This window comes from Narcine bancroftii, chromosome 7 (assembly GCF_036971445.1).
Source record: "Narcine bancroftii isolate sNarBan1 chromosome 7, sNarBan1.hap1, whole genome shotgun sequence".
Classification (NCBI taxonomy): domain Eukaryota; kingdom Metazoa; phylum Chordata; class Chondrichthyes; order Torpediniformes; family Narcinidae; genus Narcine; species Narcine bancroftii.
The window spans coordinates 24,505,234-24,525,926 of NC_091475.1; the positions used below are offsets into that span (position 1 = coordinate 24,505,234).

The 20,693-nt window shown below is 42.5% G+C and overlaps 1 protein-coding gene across 24 annotated transcripts in view; it reads right to left on the reverse strand.

Moving 5' to 3' along the window:
• Nucleotides 1–20,693, reverse strand: part of cadm2b (cell adhesion molecule 2b) — a 1,102,220-nt gene that overhangs the window by 214,462 nt on the left and 867,065 nt on the right. For 11 of the 24 annotated variants that reach the window (XR_011341617.1, XM_069889164.1, XM_069889140.1 and 8 more), the window contains one exon: nt 17,260–17,310. The exons of the other annotated variants lie outside the window; for them this stretch is intronic. Coding sequence is in view for 7 of the 11 variants with exons in the window: in XM_069889140.1 (XP_069745241.1) it covers nt 17,260–17,310 (51 nt within the window). In the remaining 4 variants the exon portion in view is untranslated. The remainder of the gene's footprint in view (nt 1–17,259; nt 17,311–20,693) is intronic. 24 annotated transcript variants of the gene reach the window in all.

A 20,693-nucleotide genomic window follows, 5' to 3' on the forward strand; every position in this document is an offset into this window, starting at 1 on the left:
CTCTGTAAATGGATCCTAGATTTCCTTATGGAAAGACCATAGTCTGTCCAGGTCGGTAGCAGAACATTGACAACCATCACACTGAGCACTGGTGCACCTCAAGGCTGTATCCTCGCCTGTTCCTGCTCATGTTACTGACCCATGGGTGCATCGCCAGATCCAGCTCTAACAGTGTCATCAAGTTTGCAGATGACACAGCAGTAGTTGGTCTAATCAGCCACAACGACGAGTCACATTACAGAGAAAAGGTGGAAAATCTTGTGAAGTGGTGCGGAAGTAACAACCTGAGTTTCAACATGGACAAGAGGAAGGAGATCATTGTGGTCTTCAGAAGGAACAGGAACAACCACCTTCTGCTACACATCAACAACTCTGTAGTAGAGAGAGTGGAGAGCACCAAGTTCCTTGTTCACTAGTGACCTATCATGAACACTCAAGCTCCTCACTTGTCAGGAAGGTGCAACAGCGACTACATTTCCTGAGAAGACTGAAGTGGGCAAGGCTACTGGCCACCATTATGTCAACCTTCTATAGGAGCTTTACTGAGAACGTCCTGAGCAGCTGCATCACAGTGTGGTTCAGATGTTTCAGAGAAATGGATCAGAGGTCAATCCATGGAACATAAGAGCGACAGAGTATTGACAAGGCGAGGAGAGCACACAGAGACTTGAGAGGGTTTCAGATAAGGTGATGGAGGAATTTCAAACAGGCAACCTCCACTCAGGGTCTTTGAGAGATGTGGTGCTGATACTGATGCAGAGTGCTGAGGTTTTGGGATGAATCCAACCACACAGCCCAGCCAACACGGATGTGTGCAAAATAAACAGACATCTCATTGTAGCTGGATCAGTTTGTGTAATTGGAGGGTAAAGTCCATTTTCTTTCATTAGCATGCATGAGCTAAAATAGGTTTGTGGCTTTCCTCAGCTCTATTTATCTTGTCCTGTGAATCAGTAAAAAAAACTCAACAGTGTGGATATCATCGAGGAAGATTATCAGTTTCATTGCTGACACAGTGATAACACCCTTCAAATCTGCATCGTTTGAAATGACATAATGGAAATAAAAATATCTTAAATAGCTCTGAGAGCAATACGAAAATTGCTGAAATGCCAAAACTATCCCCTCCTACTCCTTATCACCTTGGAGTTGGATGTCTGAGAAGCTATCAAAGCGATCTCAGCACATCTTCTAATGAGTTGATCATCCAGTGAGATGTGTAGCAGCCAGACAAAAGCAGAGTGCTGTGTGCAGTACTGCACAATGTTAATACCACATCCAGAAGCCCACGTTCCCTGCCTCTGGCAACACACTACAGCATCCAAACTCCCTTTGTTACATGGCCCTGGCTTCATACTTTGGAATTTTTTTTCCCGAGACTAATTAGCAAGTTCTTTCCCTGCAGTTAGAGAAGGCAACTTCTCGAATAATTGGGCTACTTTACAGATATTGCAGGTTAGTTCTGATAGGAACAAAAAAAAAATCAAAGGATTCTCAGCACAAACAGATTGACAGGCTGCAAGAGATTTTGCAGATTGAGAGCCATTTTGCATTGAACCCCCTTACTCTGGAATAAAACCATGCCAGTTGTTTCCAACACAAACTTCAACGTGCTGTTGAACAGCTCTGGGAATCAGAGGCTCGAAATGGCTGATACAGTACACCCATCTCCATGGCAGGGCTTGTGATCAACCGGAAACAGTGGAACTTTCTCGTGCCAAAGCTTCCTTCGAACTCCACAATTTCCTCACCTGTGAGAGTACACACAATCCTAGCAAAAGATTGATCAAGGTGACTACATGACTGAATCCACTTAGAGCAAAACAGCACAGATCCAACTCTCACCCACATGTCAGTGCAAAACACCATGTGATCAAGTAAAACCACAAATGCTGGAAGAACTCAGCAGGTTTAACAGAGTCGATAGGAGGAAACAATAGGTTAATAATGATTCACTCCTGAGCCCTTTGTCATACCTTCCGAAACTCCTCATTCCTTTCCATTAAATTCCATCAACAATTCCTTTACCCACCTGCCTAAGCAATCAAGATCTTTGGCAACCATCTTCACTGTCTACAATACCAAACACTTTGGCATCATCCATAATCTTGCAAATTATGAGGGTACATTTTCATCATTAATTTAGTTGACAAACATCAATGGGCCCAGCATGGAACCCTGAGACACACCACTCATCACAGAATAGTCTGAGAAACTACTTTCCACTCCCACCACCTTCTGCTTCCATGAAATCCATTTTCTATCCATTCTGCTCTCTCCTTGTGACCCAGACAATCTAATCTTTTCCAGAGGAGCCTACCATATAGAACCTTATTGAATGCCTTGCTGAAATCCATGGATACAAAGTCTACAGTTCTGCCCTCAACCACACATACACATGCACATGCTCTCACACATGCATGCAAATGTGCACGCACATACACGCACATGCAGGCAAGCATGCACATATTCTTACACGCATGTGTGCGCACACACACATGCAAGTGCAGACACAAACACACGAGCACACAAGCATACACACATGCACGCAATCTCTAATCAACCCTTGTCCACCTTTCCCTCAGAACACTCTCCAGATGTTAGCCTCACTGGTCTGCAGTTCCCTGAAGCACTTCCTGAAGAGCGGCACAGCATTTCCCACCCTCCAGTCTTCCAGCACATCTCTACTTAATGATGACTCAAATCTCAGCCAGAGCACCTGCAATTTCCTCTCAGGCTTCCCACAGTGTTATCAGATGCATCTGATCAGGCCCAGGAGATTTGTTCACATTCATACACATCAACACCTTCAGTACCTCTCAATTCAAGACACTACTATTGCCTGCCCCAAGCTCCCCAATGCTCAAGGCTTTCTCCACAGTGAACACAGAAGATATGAACTCATTGAGGACCTGCACATCTCCTATGATTCCATAAAGAGTTGACTGCATGGTTCCTGAGGGTCCCATTTTTTCCCCGGTTACCCCTTTTCCCTTTACGTACATGTAATCTCTTGGGATTATCCTTACTGCTACTTGCCAGAGCTATTTCCTGTCCCCTTTTCGCCCTCCAGATTTGCTGAAACTCCTTCAGGTATACACAATACCAACTCCTTGTATCTGATCCAAGCCTGTATCTTGCTGTTGAAGAGAGCATGAATTTACCCCATCACCACATTTCCCGGTATGACCCTTTACTCTGACAGGACCTGGACTCTTGTCGACACACTTTTAAAAACATCTCATTTTCCTCATGTTCCTCTTCCTTCAAACCAAATCCAATGAATTTGACATGCTGCTCAACTTTTACCTTCAAGGTTTGCTTTGTCCCAGTTTTAAATTTTAATTCATGGTTCGACCCAGTCTCTCTCCCTAACCATCTTATATTTGATTGAATTGCAGTGGTTGATCTCTAATGGCTCATCCACAAACACTTAATTCATTTGCTCTTTCCAACATTTCACCATTAGATCAAGCATAGGTCTCTCATTTGTGGGACCCTCTACATATTGCCTGAGAAAGCTTTCCTGATCATATTTGACAAATTGCACCCCATCTAAACCTTTCACCCTGACATTCCCAGTTAATATTTGGAAAGTTAAAATCCCCTACTAGGACACCCTTATTTGACTACAGTGGCAGCAATCTTCTATTTGTTCATCTAATTCCTATTGACTATCTGCAGGCCTGCAGTACCATCTCAACAAGGTTATCCTGTCTTTCTTGTGACGCAACACCCCCTCCTCTTCTACTCCATCTCTGTCCCCTACCTGGGACAAGGCAATAGCCATTTTTTAAAAATCTATGCTCCTTGTAATTTTGTGTGCTATTGTGTCCCATCTCAACCTTCTGTACTCAAGCCTCTTCATTCAACTCAAAAACCTTGTGCCAGTAACAACTGCAACCTTGCCATATCTGCTACCACACAGCTCCAGGGACTGGGTTCAATCTTGACTTCAAGAGCTGTCTGAGGGGAATGCACGTTCTCCCTGAGACTGCATGGGGTTCCAATTTCCACCAATGTCCCAGCAGCTGGTAGGTTAATGTGTGGCTGTAATTTTCTCCTGGCATAGTAATTAGCAAAAGGAACTTCATGGGATTGAGTGGATTCAGAAGGGAATGAGGAAAGAAGGCAGACAGAGGGCTGGAATTAATCTGAAGGCTGAATGTCTTCCTGAGTGAAGGGTCAGTGTGGAATGGAGGGTCAGTGTGAAGGGTCAGTGAGGAATGGAGGGTTAGTGTGGAGGGTCAGTGGGGAGGGGAGTGTCAGTGAGGAAGTTCAGTAGGGAGGGTCAGTTTGGAGAGGAGGGTCAGTAGGGAGGTTTAGTGGAGAGTCATTGCAGAGGGTCAGTGTCGAGTGAAGGGTTAGTGGGGAATAGAGGTCAGCATGGGCCTGTCTGTGTTTAAAACACAGTTTATATTTCACAGGGAAGATCAGAGGGGATAATCATTCCCTTGCTCCAGGTTGAGAAAAAAAACCTGAAACTGAAAGCAAACATTCCTTCACAATTACATTTCCAGGTGGATCAACTACAGTGACAATAAACATGAACAAGTAGAGAATGGAGTCATCTGCATGTTGGACAATGGGTGGGTTAATGTGGGAGCCAGTAAAACTCCATGAATGAAGCCTGGCTCAAATTGTTAACCAACGTGTGGGATTCATTGTGTGTGAAACATCGAGTTTCTATAATGTTGGGAATAATGTTGTGCCCACAGTAAGGGCCGAGGGAAAAACTGCTCTTTAATGATGTTTGCTGAGTGGTGTCACTGAGCAGGGTGAACCTCCCTGGTCTCCTCACCATATACGGAGGGATCACTCAGCATAGAGTATAAAAGCAGGGATATGATGTTGAAGGTTTATAAGGCATTGATCAGACTGCATTTGGAGTATTGTGAGCAGTTTTGGGCTCCATGTCAAAGGATGGTGCGTCGGCTTTGGAGAGGGTCCAGAGGAGGGCCACTGGAGTAATCCATGGAGTGAAAGGGTTTTCATACGAGGAGTGTTTGAAGGTTCTTTGACTGTACTCAGATGGGTTCAGAAGAATGAGGGGATCTCATTGAAACCTATAGAATACTGAAAGGCCTGGATAGAGTGGATGTGGGGAGTCTGAGACCAGAGGGTTCAGAATACAAAACATACTTTTAGAACAGAAATGAGGATGAATTTTTTTACCCAGAGGGTGGTGAATCTGTGGGATTTGTTACCACGGATGGGTGTGGAGGCCAAGACATTGGAGATATTTAAGAGGGAGGTAGATAGGTTCTTAATTAGAAAAGAAATTGAGGGTTAATGAGAGAAGGTGGGAGAATGGGGTTGAAAAAATCAGCCATGATGGAATGGCGGGACTGTCTCGATGTGCCGAATGGCCTAATTTTGTTCCTATGTCTCATGGCCTTCAGGTCTTAAGGTAAGATGCAAATGCATCTGTCTCTGCATCAGAACCACAGACCCAAGTGTGACAGCCTGGATTATGTGCTCATGTCTCTGGCCTGTGACTTCCAATATTCTGACTCACAGGCGAGAGAACGCCCACTGAGGCAAGGCTGACAGTTTTGTTCAGCTGTCAGAGCAATAACTACCGAACATATCAACCAGAGGCCAAGCTTCTGACACAGACTGAAGATGAATGAACCAAAACATCCCATGGAGATGTTAGAAGTAGTATCACTGAGGATAATCTTGTTGAGAATTTGTACGTTACGGAGTATTGGAGTTCATTCAAATTACCTCTCAGCTTGTGGAATTCAAAGGTGTGGAACATTATCACAGGAAAGAATTCTTATAAATGTTTGTATTTTCACTGAATCAGATTCTCATAGAGGAATCCATCATGGGGCTTGAGAAGCTCTGAAAGAGGGTAGTCAGCACAGTGAGGAATGGGGAGTGTGGGAACAGAGAACAAGAGGAACGAGGAGTGTGGGAACAGGGAGGGACGGGAATCATGGGAACAGGGGAGGGACGTGGAGCGGGGGAACGAGGAGGACGGGGAGCGTGGGAACAGGGGAACTGGGAGAGAGAGATCACAGAAAATGTCACCTGGAGAGGCAGGTGCAGGAGCATGGAGGTTTCCGATGGTCAGAGTGCAGATGATCAGTCTTATCTGAGTGTAAGCATTTCCCCATTGTCTTGGGATTGCAAGAGTAAACTACAAACAAAAAGCAAATAGTGAAATAGGGAAAGCAGTAATCAGGACTGTAAAGGCCATTACACTCAGCCAAACAGCTGGTTTGAATCTAACGCTGTCTGTACATTCTCCCTGTTCCCACAAGGATTTTCCCCAGGTGCTCCGGTTTCCTCCCACCCTCCAAATGCATGGGGTTGGCATGTTAGATGGGTGTAATTGGGTAACATGAGCTTTATGGGCTGTATACATCTTCTGCCATGTTGCAAGTGTAAAATGTAAAAATACAAATCACGATGGCCACTAGAGCAGGAAGCAAAGGTCCCGAACATTTCCACACAGTCACTGGTGGTTTGTGTGGGGAAGATGGCTGTGCATTATCCATGAGCTAACTGTGACACGGTGATGGTAATGGAAAAGAGCATGTAATTTTCACACATGGCTGGGTGTGAATTGGAAAGGTTTACTGAGCAGCCACGGGAGGCTAAAGGCAAGGTTCTGCCATGGTGCCGGGGTGGGGGGGGGGGGAGTCTTGTTCACAACAGCCAGCGGGCTTGTACTTGACTGATGGCAGGTTGTCCGAGATCTGGGTCACAGAGCAACAGTGAGAGGAGCAGTGGTTGTGGTGGAGACTGATTCAATGTGAAAAGTAACCCACAGGCATGCACCTAGCAGCACGCTCAGCATTGTTCAAGGAACTCTGATGCATGACAAAGCAAATCACCCTTCATTCTCTGACACATTTCATCTCACTGCCGTTTATGATTGGATGGGACACAGATACCAGCAGGAAGTCCAACCGCAACTCCAGGATCAAATTTTCCTTCCTGACCTCAAATTCACTTGGTCCATCTCTGTCAACATTTGCCTTACTTGACCTCTCTGTCTCCATCTCGGGAGACAAACTCTCTGCAGTCATTTTCTACAAACCAAGCAACAGCCACAGCTACCTTAACTACATCTCTTCACTCCCTGTCCCCTGTAAGGATTCCATTCCTTTCTCTCAATTCCTTTGTCTCCATTGCATCTGCTCCCAGGTCAAGGTCTTCAATTCCAGTTCATACGAAAATCCCCCTTCTTCAAAAAGCACATCTTCCCATCTACCACCATCAACTCAGCCCTTATTTGCATTTCCTATTTCTCACACATATACCCACTCTGCCCCAAGATGTAACATGGACAGGATTCCTCTCATCTTCTCCAACTACCCCATAGGCCTCCACATCCAAGATATAATCCTCTGCAATTTCCGTCACCTGCAACATGATCCCATCACCAGGCACATTTCCTCCTCTCCACCTTCTGTAGGAACTCTCCGTAACTCCCTTGTCCACTCCTCCCTTCCCACTAATTGCCCCCTTGGCACCAACTCTTGGAACTGCAGGAGATGCTCCACTTGCACCTACACCTCCACCATCATCACCATTCTGAACCCAAATACTCCTTCCAAATGAAGCAACAGTTCACTTGAGAATCTACAGGAATCATCTACTGCATCCAGTGCTCCCATTGTCATTTCCTCTACATCGGAGAGACTGGATGCAGAGTGGGATATTGTTTCGTTGAGCACCTTTGCTCTGTCTGCTGCAATGACAGGGACATCCATCGCGATAGTCAACCATTTCAATTCCACACCACATTCCCACACTGAAATGTGTGTCCATGGCCTCGTGCACTGCCAAACTGAGGCCACTTGCAAATTGGAGGAGCAACACCTAATATTCTGTCTGGGCATTCCCCAACCGGATGCCTCAACTTCGCATTGTCTTCTCCAGTTTCAATTAGGCCATTCCCCTCCCTCTCTCTCTCTCTCCACCTTTCCCCTCTGTATCCTTTCATTCAGCTCCCCACCCCCATTCCACTCCATTCAGCCAGCTACACCCTCCCCGATCACTTCTCAGCCCTTCTGCCCTCCCACCCATATCCACCTATGACCTCTTGCCTGTTGGCCTGTGCTCCTTCCCTTCACATTCTTCCTTCCTCCCCCACTTTATCATTCAGGCGCCTGCCTGCTTTTTGCTCATCCCTTGAAGAAGGGTTTGAGCTTGACGAGGAGCTTGGTTATCCTTTCCTTCCTGTGGGCGCTGCGTGACCTGCTGAGTTTCTCCAGCACACTTGTGCATGGCAATCACTGTGTCTGCACATTTTCCTGTTTGAGTCTTTGTGCACACCTAAATTTCTCCTGTGTTCTGCTCATCCCATGACCTTGTTTCACTTCAGTGTCTCTCACTCGCAGCCCAGTGAGAAAGCCCACTCCAGAGAGACAAGGGGGACAAAGTCCGGATCTGACTTTTTACAAGAATATTGCTGGGACTTGAATAGTTAAGTTACAGGGAATGGTTCAACAGGTTAGGACTTTATTTCCTGGAGCATGAGAGAATGAGGGGAGATTTGAAAGAGCTATACAAAATGATGAGGGTTATTGATAGAGTAAATGCAAGCAGGCTTTTTCTACTGAGTTCAGGTGAGACAAGAATGAGAGAAAATGGGTTAAGGTTGAAAGGTGAAAAGTGAAATGTTTAAGGGGAACATTAGGGGAGACCACTCAGAGGTGAGAGTGTGGAACAAGATGCAGGTTCGATTTTGACATTTTAAAAAAATTGGATAGGACCATGGATGGGAGGGGTATGGAGGTCTATTGGTGCAGGCCAATGGGACTCTGCAGAATAAATATCTTGGCATGGACAAGATGGGCCAAATAGCCTGTTTCTGTGCTGTAGTGTTCTATGGTTCTGACACAAAAGCAGTGTCCTTTCAGGTCAGATGTTGAACTGAGGCCCTGTTTCAGCAGATGTTGAGCAGACCACATGATCCCACCATCCCTGCTGGTCATCAGTTACCCAACACACATTGATCTGGTAATGAACATTTTGTGGTTTTGGGACTTTATTGTGTTCAAATTGACCAATCCTACATTACATCTCTGTGTAGATTTCAACAGTGTTCTATTAGGAGTAAAATGCTTTGAAACATTTCAAGTTCACAAAGAAATAAAATGTCTTCCTTCATTGGCTGCATCCCCTCTCGGGAACCTGACTGTCTCTGAACCCTTTCTGCCTCAGGTCTACATCAGAAGCAGACCCTTCTGGTCACTGAGTCTGAGTCAGTCATTTACACTCACCCAACAAACCTTTCTTGTTCTCCCACATTCTCATCCCCACCCCGATTGTACCTTCCACCCACGCACTGGGACCAATTAATCCACTGACCAGCATGTCCTTAAGATGTAGGAGGAAACCACACCACCTGGGAGAAACCCACGGGGTCACAGAGGGAATGTGAAAACTCCACACAGACAGCAGCCACAGTCAGGATTGAACTGGGGTCAGTGGAGCGGGGAGGCAGCAGCACTATCTGTTGCTCCACCGTGACACCTAGAAGTCCTTCTCCTGCTCTTTCCCTACATCCTCCTTCAAAGCTGTAGTTTCCAGAGGTCGCACAGGCAAATAAAATTGATTCTAAATTCTACCGTTCACATCACAATCATTCCTTCTGAATTCTTCAGTATCTCCAGCCAACCTCCTTGAATCAGAAACTTTTGTTGATAAAACAGTCATGAAGTCAGAGGTTAAATGCCTCTGTCATCTCTTCACCTAAAGCAGCCTCTCACCTCCTCAGCTGAAAACTGAGATCAAAACCTTACACGAAAATGCTGGAGAAACTCAGCAGGTCACGCAGCACCCTTTGGAAGTAAAAGGCAGTTGGCATTTTGGGCCACAGCCCTTCCTCAGGAGTATTGAAATGAGGCAGAAGCTTGAATAAAAAGATGGGGTAATGGTGAAGGGGCGAATCACAGGCCTCATGCACTGCCATATCAAGGCCACCAGTAAATTGGAGGAACATTTTACATCCTTGAAATCTGATATCCCATTTTGGCAGTCTCCAACCAGTCGGCATTAACGTTGATCTCCAATTTCCACTCCCCGAGTCTCTCTCTTTCCCTATCCCTTCTGTTTTCTTTCCTCCAGCTCTCCACCCCAATGAGAGAGCTACCCTTCAGCCCTCTGCACCCACCTATATCTACCTATTACCTCTTACCTGTTAAACTGTGCTCCTTCCCCTTCCTCCTCCCCATTTGCCCATCTTATCATTCAGGCTTCTGTCTTATTTTCAACACTCCTGATGAAGGGCTCAGTCCCAAAACGTTCACCCACGTCGATGTAATGGCTAAGAGAGTGTACCAGTGCCTCAATTTCCTAAGAAAGCTGGGAAAATTCACCATATCACCTGTATAAACTTCTACAGGGGCACCACAGATAGTATCCTGTAAAACATGCAAGTCTGCAGACACTGTGGTTGAAGTTAAAACACAATGCTGAAGAAACTCATCATGCCAAACAGCATATTTTATATAGCAAAAATAAAGATACATAACCAATGTTTCGGGCTTGTGCCCTTCATCAGGGAATGAAAAAATGTTGGCAGGAGCCTAAACAAAATTGTAGGGGGTGAGGGGTTGGGGAAGAGTACAGTCCCAAAGGAAGGAAGTAATAGGTGGATAAGGGAGGGAGGGCACACTAGCAAGCGGGGGGGGGGAATGGCTCTGTGAATGGAGAAGAAAGGGTGTGGAGAGCTGGAGGAAAGAAGACAAAGGGGAAGGGAAGGCAGGGAGAACAGAGAGTAGGCTAGTAGAAACCAGAGAAGTCTATATTAATGCCATTTGGTTGGAGAGTGCCCAGGTGGAAAACCAAGTGCTGTTCCTCCAATTTACAGGTAGTCTTGGTGATGTGTGCAGAATTGAAGTGGTTGGTCACTAGGAGATCCCTATCACTGATGTGGACAGAGTGAAGGTGCTCAGAGAAAATATCTCCCAGTCTGCGCCCAATATTTAATCAGATGCTGCAGAGGACTCCCATGGAAACAAAGTGAAATGTTGCTTCACTTGAAAGGCCTGTTTGGGGCACCAAATGGTGGAGAAGGAGGTGTGGGTGCAAGTGTGGCTCTTCCTTTGGCCACAGGTGAAGGCAGGGGGGGGGGAGGAGGGGGTGATTGGTGGGGAGAGATGAACAATAAAGACATTCTGCTGCTTCAATATTTGCTCCCATCTTCTCCAAAGGTTTCTATGTTGCTTCAGAGAACATTTACTTTTACAATTTTAAATTTATATTTAAATTTATTTATTTTTTTTGCTGTTGCATGAATTGCAGATAACAGGGGTCTTACTGTATCTGGTTTCTTTCCTACAACAGTTCCCAGATTCCTGCCATTTACTGTGTAACTCATGCCCTGATTTAACTTACCAAAATAAGACAATCTGCCATACCAGCTATCAGTCCAGCAATCATTCTCTGAACTGCTTCCAATGAATTTAAATCTTTCCTTAACTAAGGAGACACCATGAACACAATGCTCCAGATGGCCTCCAGAACTGAGTCCCTATTTTGGTATTCAAGCCCAGTGTAATAAACAATGAGATTTTGCCAGCTTTCCTGATTACTTGCTGCACATGAGCCTTTAGTGAGCCCCGATCTCCCCATCTCTCAGAGCTCTGCACTCTACCTCCAATTTGTTACAAAGCTTCTTTCCTACTTACCCACCAAATAAACAATTGCATGTTTCTCACTGTAAACTCATTTGCTTGGTCTATGTCACACATAATTGATTTATGTCCCTTTGCCTCTTTAGGCACTCTTCACACTTCCCTTTCCTACCCCTCTCTGTTTCTACAGAAATTATAGCAGGGAGACCCTCGCCCTAGTCACGTCCACCTGGTGTGAAGGTTGAGGCCCAACACCAATCTCAGTGAACGTCAGGCATCAGGCCAAGCAGCAAAGGACATTTACACCTTCTGCCCTGTTCCTACTCATGGCGACATATACTTCTTCAATCAGGGACCTTTATTTTTCACAAGAATCTTTGATGTAGCACTTCATCTAAATGCTACTTGGAAATTCACAGCCTGTGTAATTTCTTCAAAGAACTCCAGTAAATTGGTCAAAGATGATTTCCCTTGAACAAAACATTGCTGTCGGACAAGTCTTGGAGGAGTAACGCCCACCCTGCTGGAGGAACTCTGGCTCGCATTCATGGGAGCAAGAGAGCAGTTGACATTCAGGGACTTAACCATAAGATATAGGAGCAGAAGTAGGCCATTTGGCCCATCGAGTCCACTATGCCATTCCATCACGAGCTGATCCATTCTCCTAATCAGCCCCACCCCCCTGCCTTCTCCCTATAACATTGGATACCCTGGCAATCTCTGCCTTAAATATATCCAACCATCTGACCTCCACAACCGCCCGTGGTATCAACTTCCAGAGGTTCACCACTCTCTGGATAAAGAAATTCCTCCACATCTCTGTTTTAAATGGGTGCCCTTCAATCATGAAGTTGTGCCCTGTTGTCCGAGACTCCCCTACCACAAGAAACAACTTTGCCATATCTACTCTGTATAGGCCTTTCAACATTCAAAATGCTTCTATGCGGACTCCCCTCATTTTCTGAACTCCAAGGAGTAAAGTCCAAGAGTTGTCAAATGGTCCTCTTATGCTAATCCATTCTTGTCGATCTCTGAACCCTCTCCAACGTCAGCACATCCTTTCTTAAAAAAAGGACTTGGAACGTATACTCCAATTAATGCCTCACCAATGCTTTCTAAAACCTCAACATCATATCCCTGTTCTTGTATTTGATTTCTCTAGATATGAATGCCAACATTGCATTCACCTTCTTTACCACCAACTCAACATGGATGTTAACCTTTAGGGTATCCTGCACAAGGAATCCCAAGTCCCTTTGAACCTCATAATTTTGAATGTTCTCCCCATCCAAATAAGAGTCGGCCCTTTTATTCCTTCTACCAAAGTGCATGACTGTACACTTTCCAACATTATATTTCATTTGCCACTTCTTTGCCCAATCTCCTAATCTATTTAAGTCTCTCTGCAGCATCTCCATTTCCTCATCACTACCTGCCCCTCCACATATCTTTGTATCATCTGCAAACTTAGCCACAAAGCCATTTATTCTGCAATCCAAATCATTAACGTACAATGTAAAAAGAAGTGGCCCCAACACCGACCCCTGCAGAACACCACTGGTAACAGGTGGGCAACCAGAAGAGGATCCCTTTATTCCCATTCTCTGTTTCCTTTCAATTAGCTAATTTTCTACCCATGCTAGTATCTTTCTTGCAATTTCACAGTCTCTTATCTTGTTAAGAAGCCTATGTGAGGCAAAAGGCCTTCTGAAAATCCAAATGTACAACATATACAGGGTTTCAACTCAAAACATTGGCCCTTCTCTCTCGACTCGCTGAGTTTCTCTCACAGATTGTTTGCTGATTCCAGATTCCAGCGCCTGTTGTCTCCTGTGTGTCTCCAGAGTGTTGGAGGAATCAAACTTGCCTGAGGGTGGTCTACATCAGCATCACCCACCGGAAACTCACCATCGTTTTGGAATCATAATAGCTAAAAATGGATTATTTGCAGCTACAACAATATCAAGGTCATGCCTGGGGAATTATTTATTTTAATTGGGATAATGGACATTAAAACACCAAGCATGATTGAATGGATAACTCGGGGAAATGATATTCCAGAGGGTAAGTGCATGAACATTCTAACAGGTACATTTTGCTCTGGGATTTCCCAGACTTGCAGCTTTCTCTCTGCACATGACATGGACTGTCTCCAACAGGGACCCAGTGCTAGTTTGATGCTGCCTCTGAGGAGGTGAACAAGGATCTGCCATCCCTTGGGCCTCCTCGCCCCATGACGCGCTTGGGAGCTGGGGAGATGGGGGTCTTTCGAGAACAAATACCCTTGGTATCCAACAGGAAGAGCCGGCATGAGGAAGGGTTAACTGGAAAGATGCTGCTCACCATGAGGAGACAGGAAGGCAGCAGAAATCAAATAGCCTATCATTTATTAATTGTGAAGACAATTCAAGGTACTCAAAGTAAATGTAATCTGGAAGGATGGTAGATTAAGTGCTGCCTCTGGCTTCTGCCCAGCAAAAAAAACACCCGTAAAATAAATAAATAAAAAACTCTGTGGTGTTTAAACTTTTAATGAGACATCAAGTTGAGAGAGTAACTGGGTGCATGTGTCAGTGGCTGCCCCATTCATGCCGTGATGTTCTAATAAGGCCAAAAATATTGTCTAATTAACAACAGATGTGCCTCACTGGACAGTGAGCAAGTCTGCTTCCTGGAGAAACCATCCTCTTCCATTCTCGTTACCAATAATTTGGAAAAATGTTCGACAGTGTGATCATAATCAGAAATAACTGACGAGCATTTAATGTCCTGTAATGCTGCACAGACAAATAAATAAAGACTGTGTCTGCTCTCTGGGCACTGCCACTCTATCAGAAGCAAAATATGCAAGTCTGCAGACACTGTGATTGAAGTATAAACACACAATGCTGGAGATACAGAAGAGCAGAAGAAATAGGAGGAGTCGGATATCCAGCCCATTAAGCCTGCTGATCTGATGATGGGCTCATTGCCACCTTATCTGCCTTTCCCCCGTATCTCTTAATTCCCTTACGTAAAAATCTATCCAATCTACTCTTAAATACATTTTCTGTGGTCTCCTCCACTGCTTCAATGGGCAGCAAATTCCACAGATTCCCCTTTGGGAAAAGCAGTTGCCCCTCATCTACATCCTAAATCTACTACCTGAATCTTGAGGTTATGTCCCCTAGAAAACAACTTGCCTATCTCTATGCCATTCATAATTGTACACTTTTCCATCAGGCCCCCTCTCATTCTTCTAAATACTAGCATGTAAAGTCCCAGGTGACTCAACCTCTCCTCATAGGCTAATTCCATTTCTGGAATTAACCAGATGAATCTCCTCTTCCTCAAGTAAGGAGACCAGAACTGTCTGCAGTACTCCAGATGTGGCCTCACCAGTACCTTGTACAGCTACAGCATAACCTCCCTGCTCCTAAATTCCATCCCTCTTGCAATGAAGGCCAACATTCCATTTGCCTTCTTGATCGCCAGCTGCACCTGCAAACTAATCTTTGGTGATTCATCCACAAGCCCTCCCAAGTCCTTCTGCATAGCAGTATGCTGCAATCGCTTGCCATTTAAATAATAATCTGAGGTTCCATTTTACTTACCAAAGTTGATAAGCTGAAATTTGCCAACATTATACTCCATCTGCCCACTCACATATATATTTCTTTGCAGACTTTCCGTATCCTCTACGCAATTTACTTTTCCACTCGATTCAGTATCACATCATCAAATTTAGATTCACTGCACTCTGTCCTCTTTTCCATTAATGCACATCATGAACAGTTGCAGGCCCAGCACGGACTCCTGCAGCACCCCACTCACCACTGACTGTCAACCAAAAAAAAGCATTCCCAATTCTCTGCTTTCTATTGGTTAACCAATCCTTTATCCATGTTAATATATCACAGCCAACTCTATTCATCTTGATCTTATGTACAAGTCTTTTATGCGGCACCTTATTGAATGCCTTCTGGAAATCCAGGTTAACGACATCCATCTGCTCCCCCTCCATCTACTGCACTCATTATATCCTCAAAGAACTCCAAAATGTTTGTCAAATAGGTTTGCCTGATGGATCCATTTCACTCCAGATGCCTCACTATTTCTTCTTTACTGATAGCTTAAAGTATTTCCCCACTACAGATGTGAAGCTCTTTTGTTCCTTGTCTTTTGCCTACATTCTTTTTTGAATAGTGGTGTGACATTTGCTGTCTTCCAATCCACCAGGACCTGCCCAGAGAATTTTGGTAAATAATCACCAAAGCCCTGTCTATAACTTCTGCCATTTCTTTCAATACCCTGGGATGCATTCCATCAGGACCAGGGGCCTTATCTATCTTTAGACCCTCAAGTTTTCTGAGTACAACCTCTTTAATGATAGCTATTACATCGAGGTCCTCACCTCCCATCACATCCATAACATTAGTCTTTGGCATGGCGGGGCAGACACAAGACAGACACAAAACGGTCATTCAAAGTCTCAGCCATTTCCTCGTTACCCAATTCTCAATTTCTCCTTTTCATTTTCCAAAGGACCAGTAAGTCACCCAGTACACTTTATACAACAAAGATAAAGATACAAAGCCAACATTTCGGGCTTGAGCCCTTCATCAAGGTATGAGCAAAATGTAGGTAGATGCTCAAACAAAATGGTGGGGGAGGAGAATAGTCCCAAAGGCAGGAGGTAATAGGTGGATAAGGGAGGAAGGGCACAGTAGCAAGCAGGAGAATGGGTTTGAGAGATTTTAATTTTTAAATTTAATTTAATTTAGACATAGCATGGTAACAGGTCCTTTTGGCCCATAATTGGCCTCCCAATTACACCCAATTGACCTACAACTCTCTGGTACATTTTAAATGGTGGTAGGAAACCTGTGCATACATGGGGAGAATGTACAAACTCCTTACAGACATTGCGGGATTTGAATCCCGGTCCCAGTTGTGTTAACTGTTACACTAGCCGTGCTGCCCAAAGGAGAGGGGAGGGAGTGGAAAGCTGAAGAAAAGAAGATAGGGGTATGGGGTAGCAAGGGAGAGCAAAGAGTGGTCCAGCAGAAACGAGAGAAGTTGATATTAATGCCATCAGTTGGACAGTGTTCAGACAGAATATTAATTGTTGCTCCTCCAATTTAGGGGTGGCCTCAGTTTAGCAGTGCATGAGGCCATGAACACTCATGCTTGTGTGGGAGTGGGGCACAAAATTGAAATGGTTGACCACTGGGAGATTCCTGTCACTGGTGCAGAAAGAGCAAAGACCCCCCCCTCCCCTGTTTGCTGGCATGCCCTTCCACCCATATCCATCGATGACCTCCTGTCTGTAGGCCTGTGGTCCTCCCCCTGGCCCTCCCACTCAACCATTTTGTTTGGGTGCCTGCCTACATTTTGATCACATCTTGATGAAGGGATCAAGACTGAAATGTTGGTTATGCATCTTTATCTTTGCTATATAAAGTTTGCTGAATGACGTGCTGAGTTTCTCCAGCATTGTGCCACTACATCAGAGCAGTTTTTCTTATCTCAATCAGTGGGTGGTGTGTGAAGACCCGACCCCAGTGACCAGCATGGGTCTGTGGTCTCTCTGGTAATGTGAAGATCTATGATTGAAATGTTAGATTAGGATCTTATCCCTATACATTGACCATCCCTCTGCCTCCACAAACACTACCTGATCCGCTGAATTCCTCTCGCAGTTTGTGGTCCCTTTTAACAGGAGATCCTGAGTGAGATAAGAGCAAGGAAAGGTCCATTTGAGTACACGGGAGTTAAAGTTGTATTTTACCCTGATATAAGTGCTGATTTATTAAAAAGAAGAGAACTTAACCCAGTTAACAAGATTCTTTGGGAAAAGAGATATAGATATGTACTGCACCATCCGGCAACTTTAAAGATTTTCTTGCCTGGAGGTGAAAATAAGTTTTTCTTCAGCTTTGCACAAGCAGAAGAATTTGTGCAAAATCTCTCAATAATCCAGAAGGAATGAAGAATTAGAATATAATGGTTACCAAAGTTTTGAAGGACTAATATTATTTGGCAGTATACAATAAGTGATTTAGTTTAAAATGCTTTCTACTTATTTTTCTTTTGTTGCTTTTTGAAAATTAATGAAATCCTTTTGAATTTTCCTCTTGTTTCTGTATGCACAAAATGTTTAAGATTAAAATACCAGGGGGTTTGGGGGAGGAGATGGGTTTCTAACTCTTACTGTATCATGTGGGCAACTGTGTCTTTGCTTGCAACCTGCAAAATGAAGGGAGTTTGTGTTGGGTATTATTTTACCAACACCTACTTGGGGTGGGGGGGGGGTTCTTTCTTGTTTATAAATAGTTATAAATGTGCCAATATCTGTGCTCTAGAAGTAAATTTCTTCTTTTTCTTGATTGCTGAGCAACAATACATTGGATATTTAATAAGAACATTGAAGGAGGGGGGCAATGGCAGGGGAGGGGGAAGGAATGGACTATTAGGACAAGTAACATAGTGAAATTTATAAATTTTAATGTTAATGGATTAAATGGGTCGGTGAAAAGAGTGTTGGCACATATTAAGAAAATGGGAGCAGACTTGGCTTTTTTTTTGCGAAGAAACTCACTTAACCGAGAAAGAACATCTGAAGTTTAAAAAAGACTGGGTGGGATATGTGGCAGCTTCATCATTCAATTCCAAGGCAAGAGGGGTGGCAATTTTAGAGAGAAAAAAATCTTCCAATTAAAATACAAACTGTAGTAACAGACTCCACAGGGAGTTATGAGATGATGCATTGCCAAATATATTCAGAATTGTGGACTCTTCTGAATCTTTATGCGCCAAATATAGATGATGAAAAATTTATGCAGGAAAATTTTTTGAACTTAACAGAGGCACATGAGAACATTTTGATAAAAGAAGACTTTAATATTTGTTAAATCCAATCTTAGATAGATCTACTAGAGAAACATCTAGAGCTAAAGCAGCAAAAGCCACACTGGTATTAATGAACTTAATAGATGTTTGGAATAGAATACATCCTAGAGAAATAGATTATTCTTTTTATTTAAATAGACACGACTCTTAATCTAGAATTGATTTTTTAAAATTTCAGCACAATTGCAGGATAGGATATTAGACACCAAATATAAAGCAAGAATTCTGTCTGATCATTCACCTTTATTCATGACAATTGTAATGGTAGATAAAGGGAAATCAGTTTATAGATGGAGATGGAATTCATTATTATTAAAAAGATCAGATTTCCGGGATTTTATTAGAACACAAATACAGTTATTCTGTGATATTAACTTGAACTCTGTAAATAATAAATTTGTAATATGGGATGCTTTGAAGGCATACTTGAGTGGCCAAATTATAAGCTTTGCTTCTAAAATTAAAAAGGAATATATGAAAGAGGTAGATCAACTAGAATAAGAAATAATGGCTTTAGAAAAAAACCTTCAAAGGAGAAACTCTGAGGATAAATGTAGACAATTAATTTAAAAAAACATAATACATTACAAACATATAAACAGAAAAAGCGATTACAAGAACTAAACAGAGGTATTTTGAGTTAGGTGAAAGATCACATAAAGTACTCGCATAGCAATTGAAAGTGGAGCAGGTATCAAGAATTATTAATATAATCAAAAATGATTTAAATGTTGCTAGTTATAAACCTCAAGAAATAAATGCTAATTGGTAATGATCCACCAATTTTGAAACATTTAATTGAAATATGAAATACAATTGATTAAGAGATAAGTAGAAAAGGTTTCAGTGAAAATGCCTTTATATCAAAATAAACCTTTTCCTTTTACTGTAAATAATCAGTTTTTAAATATATGGAATCAATTGGGGATTAAAATATGAAGATTGTTTTGAAGCAGGTAAGTTTGTATCTTTTAATTGAATGAAGGAGAAATTTCAAGTTACTAGTAATACTTTTTTTGTTACCATCAGGTTAAAACTTTTTTATTGGGAAAATTAGGTTATAGTTCAAAATTACCTAGACAATTTGCTTTGGAATTATTGCTTATAAAAGAAGAAACAAATAAGTTTATTTCTGAGATGTATTAAGTTATTATAAAAGAAAATGCCTAAGTTGAATGTTCATAAATCAAGAATGAAATTGGAACTTGATCTAAAGAGGAAGAGAGACAAAAATGTTTAGAGAAATTTGTGTAAGGATAGTATGACTAAGGTTATAAACGTAAGATATAGATTAGTATAATATAACTTTTTACATCAATTGTATTTAACCCCTCAAAAATTAAAGAAATTTTATTTAATTTCCTTGGATTTGTGTTTTAGATGTGGACAAGAGACAGGTACTTTCTTTCATTCGACCTGGACTTGTTCTAAAGTTAAGAATTTTTGGATACAAGTTAAATTGCTTTTGGAACAATTATTAAGTGAGTTTACCGTAGGATTCAATGTTGTTTTTATTAGGGGACATTACGTCAATTGCTTTAGGACTGAGACTGACTATGTATCAAATTGAATTTTTACATTTAGCTTTGGCAGTTTCTAAAAAAATGTTCAGCTATTACTTGGAAATCTGATTTAGTTTTAGGAATGCAAAGATGGCATATTGAAATGAAATCCTGTATTCCTTTAGAAAAGATAATGTATAATAATGTATAATTTGAGAGATAAATATCATTTTTTTGTAAAAATATGGAGCCCATATTTAAAAATTCTTGATTTGAAGATTTAACCTCTCAACCCACTCCATTGGGTGTCTCAGTTTCTGCAGCTAAAAAGTGATTTTTGTTGTTTAAGTTTTTCTTCTTTCTTTGTAGTTAGAAGGGGGAGGAGGGAGGGTGTTAGAGGGGTGGATGTGGGAGGTTTACTTAATTATATAATATCTGCATATGTTAAAATTAATGTTATATGATTCAAAATTTATAAATAAAATATATAAAAAGAGAAATAAATGAATCATTTATGAAATTTTATTCGAAGTTATATAGCTCAGAGTCTTTAAAAGAGGAGATCAAAATAGATAGATATTTATCTCAGATACACTTACCTAGACTGAAGTTGGTAGAACAAGCAGAACTAAATTTTAATGTTACACAATTAAAAGTGAAGGAAGCAATTAGTTTATTATAAAGTAATAAAGCGCTG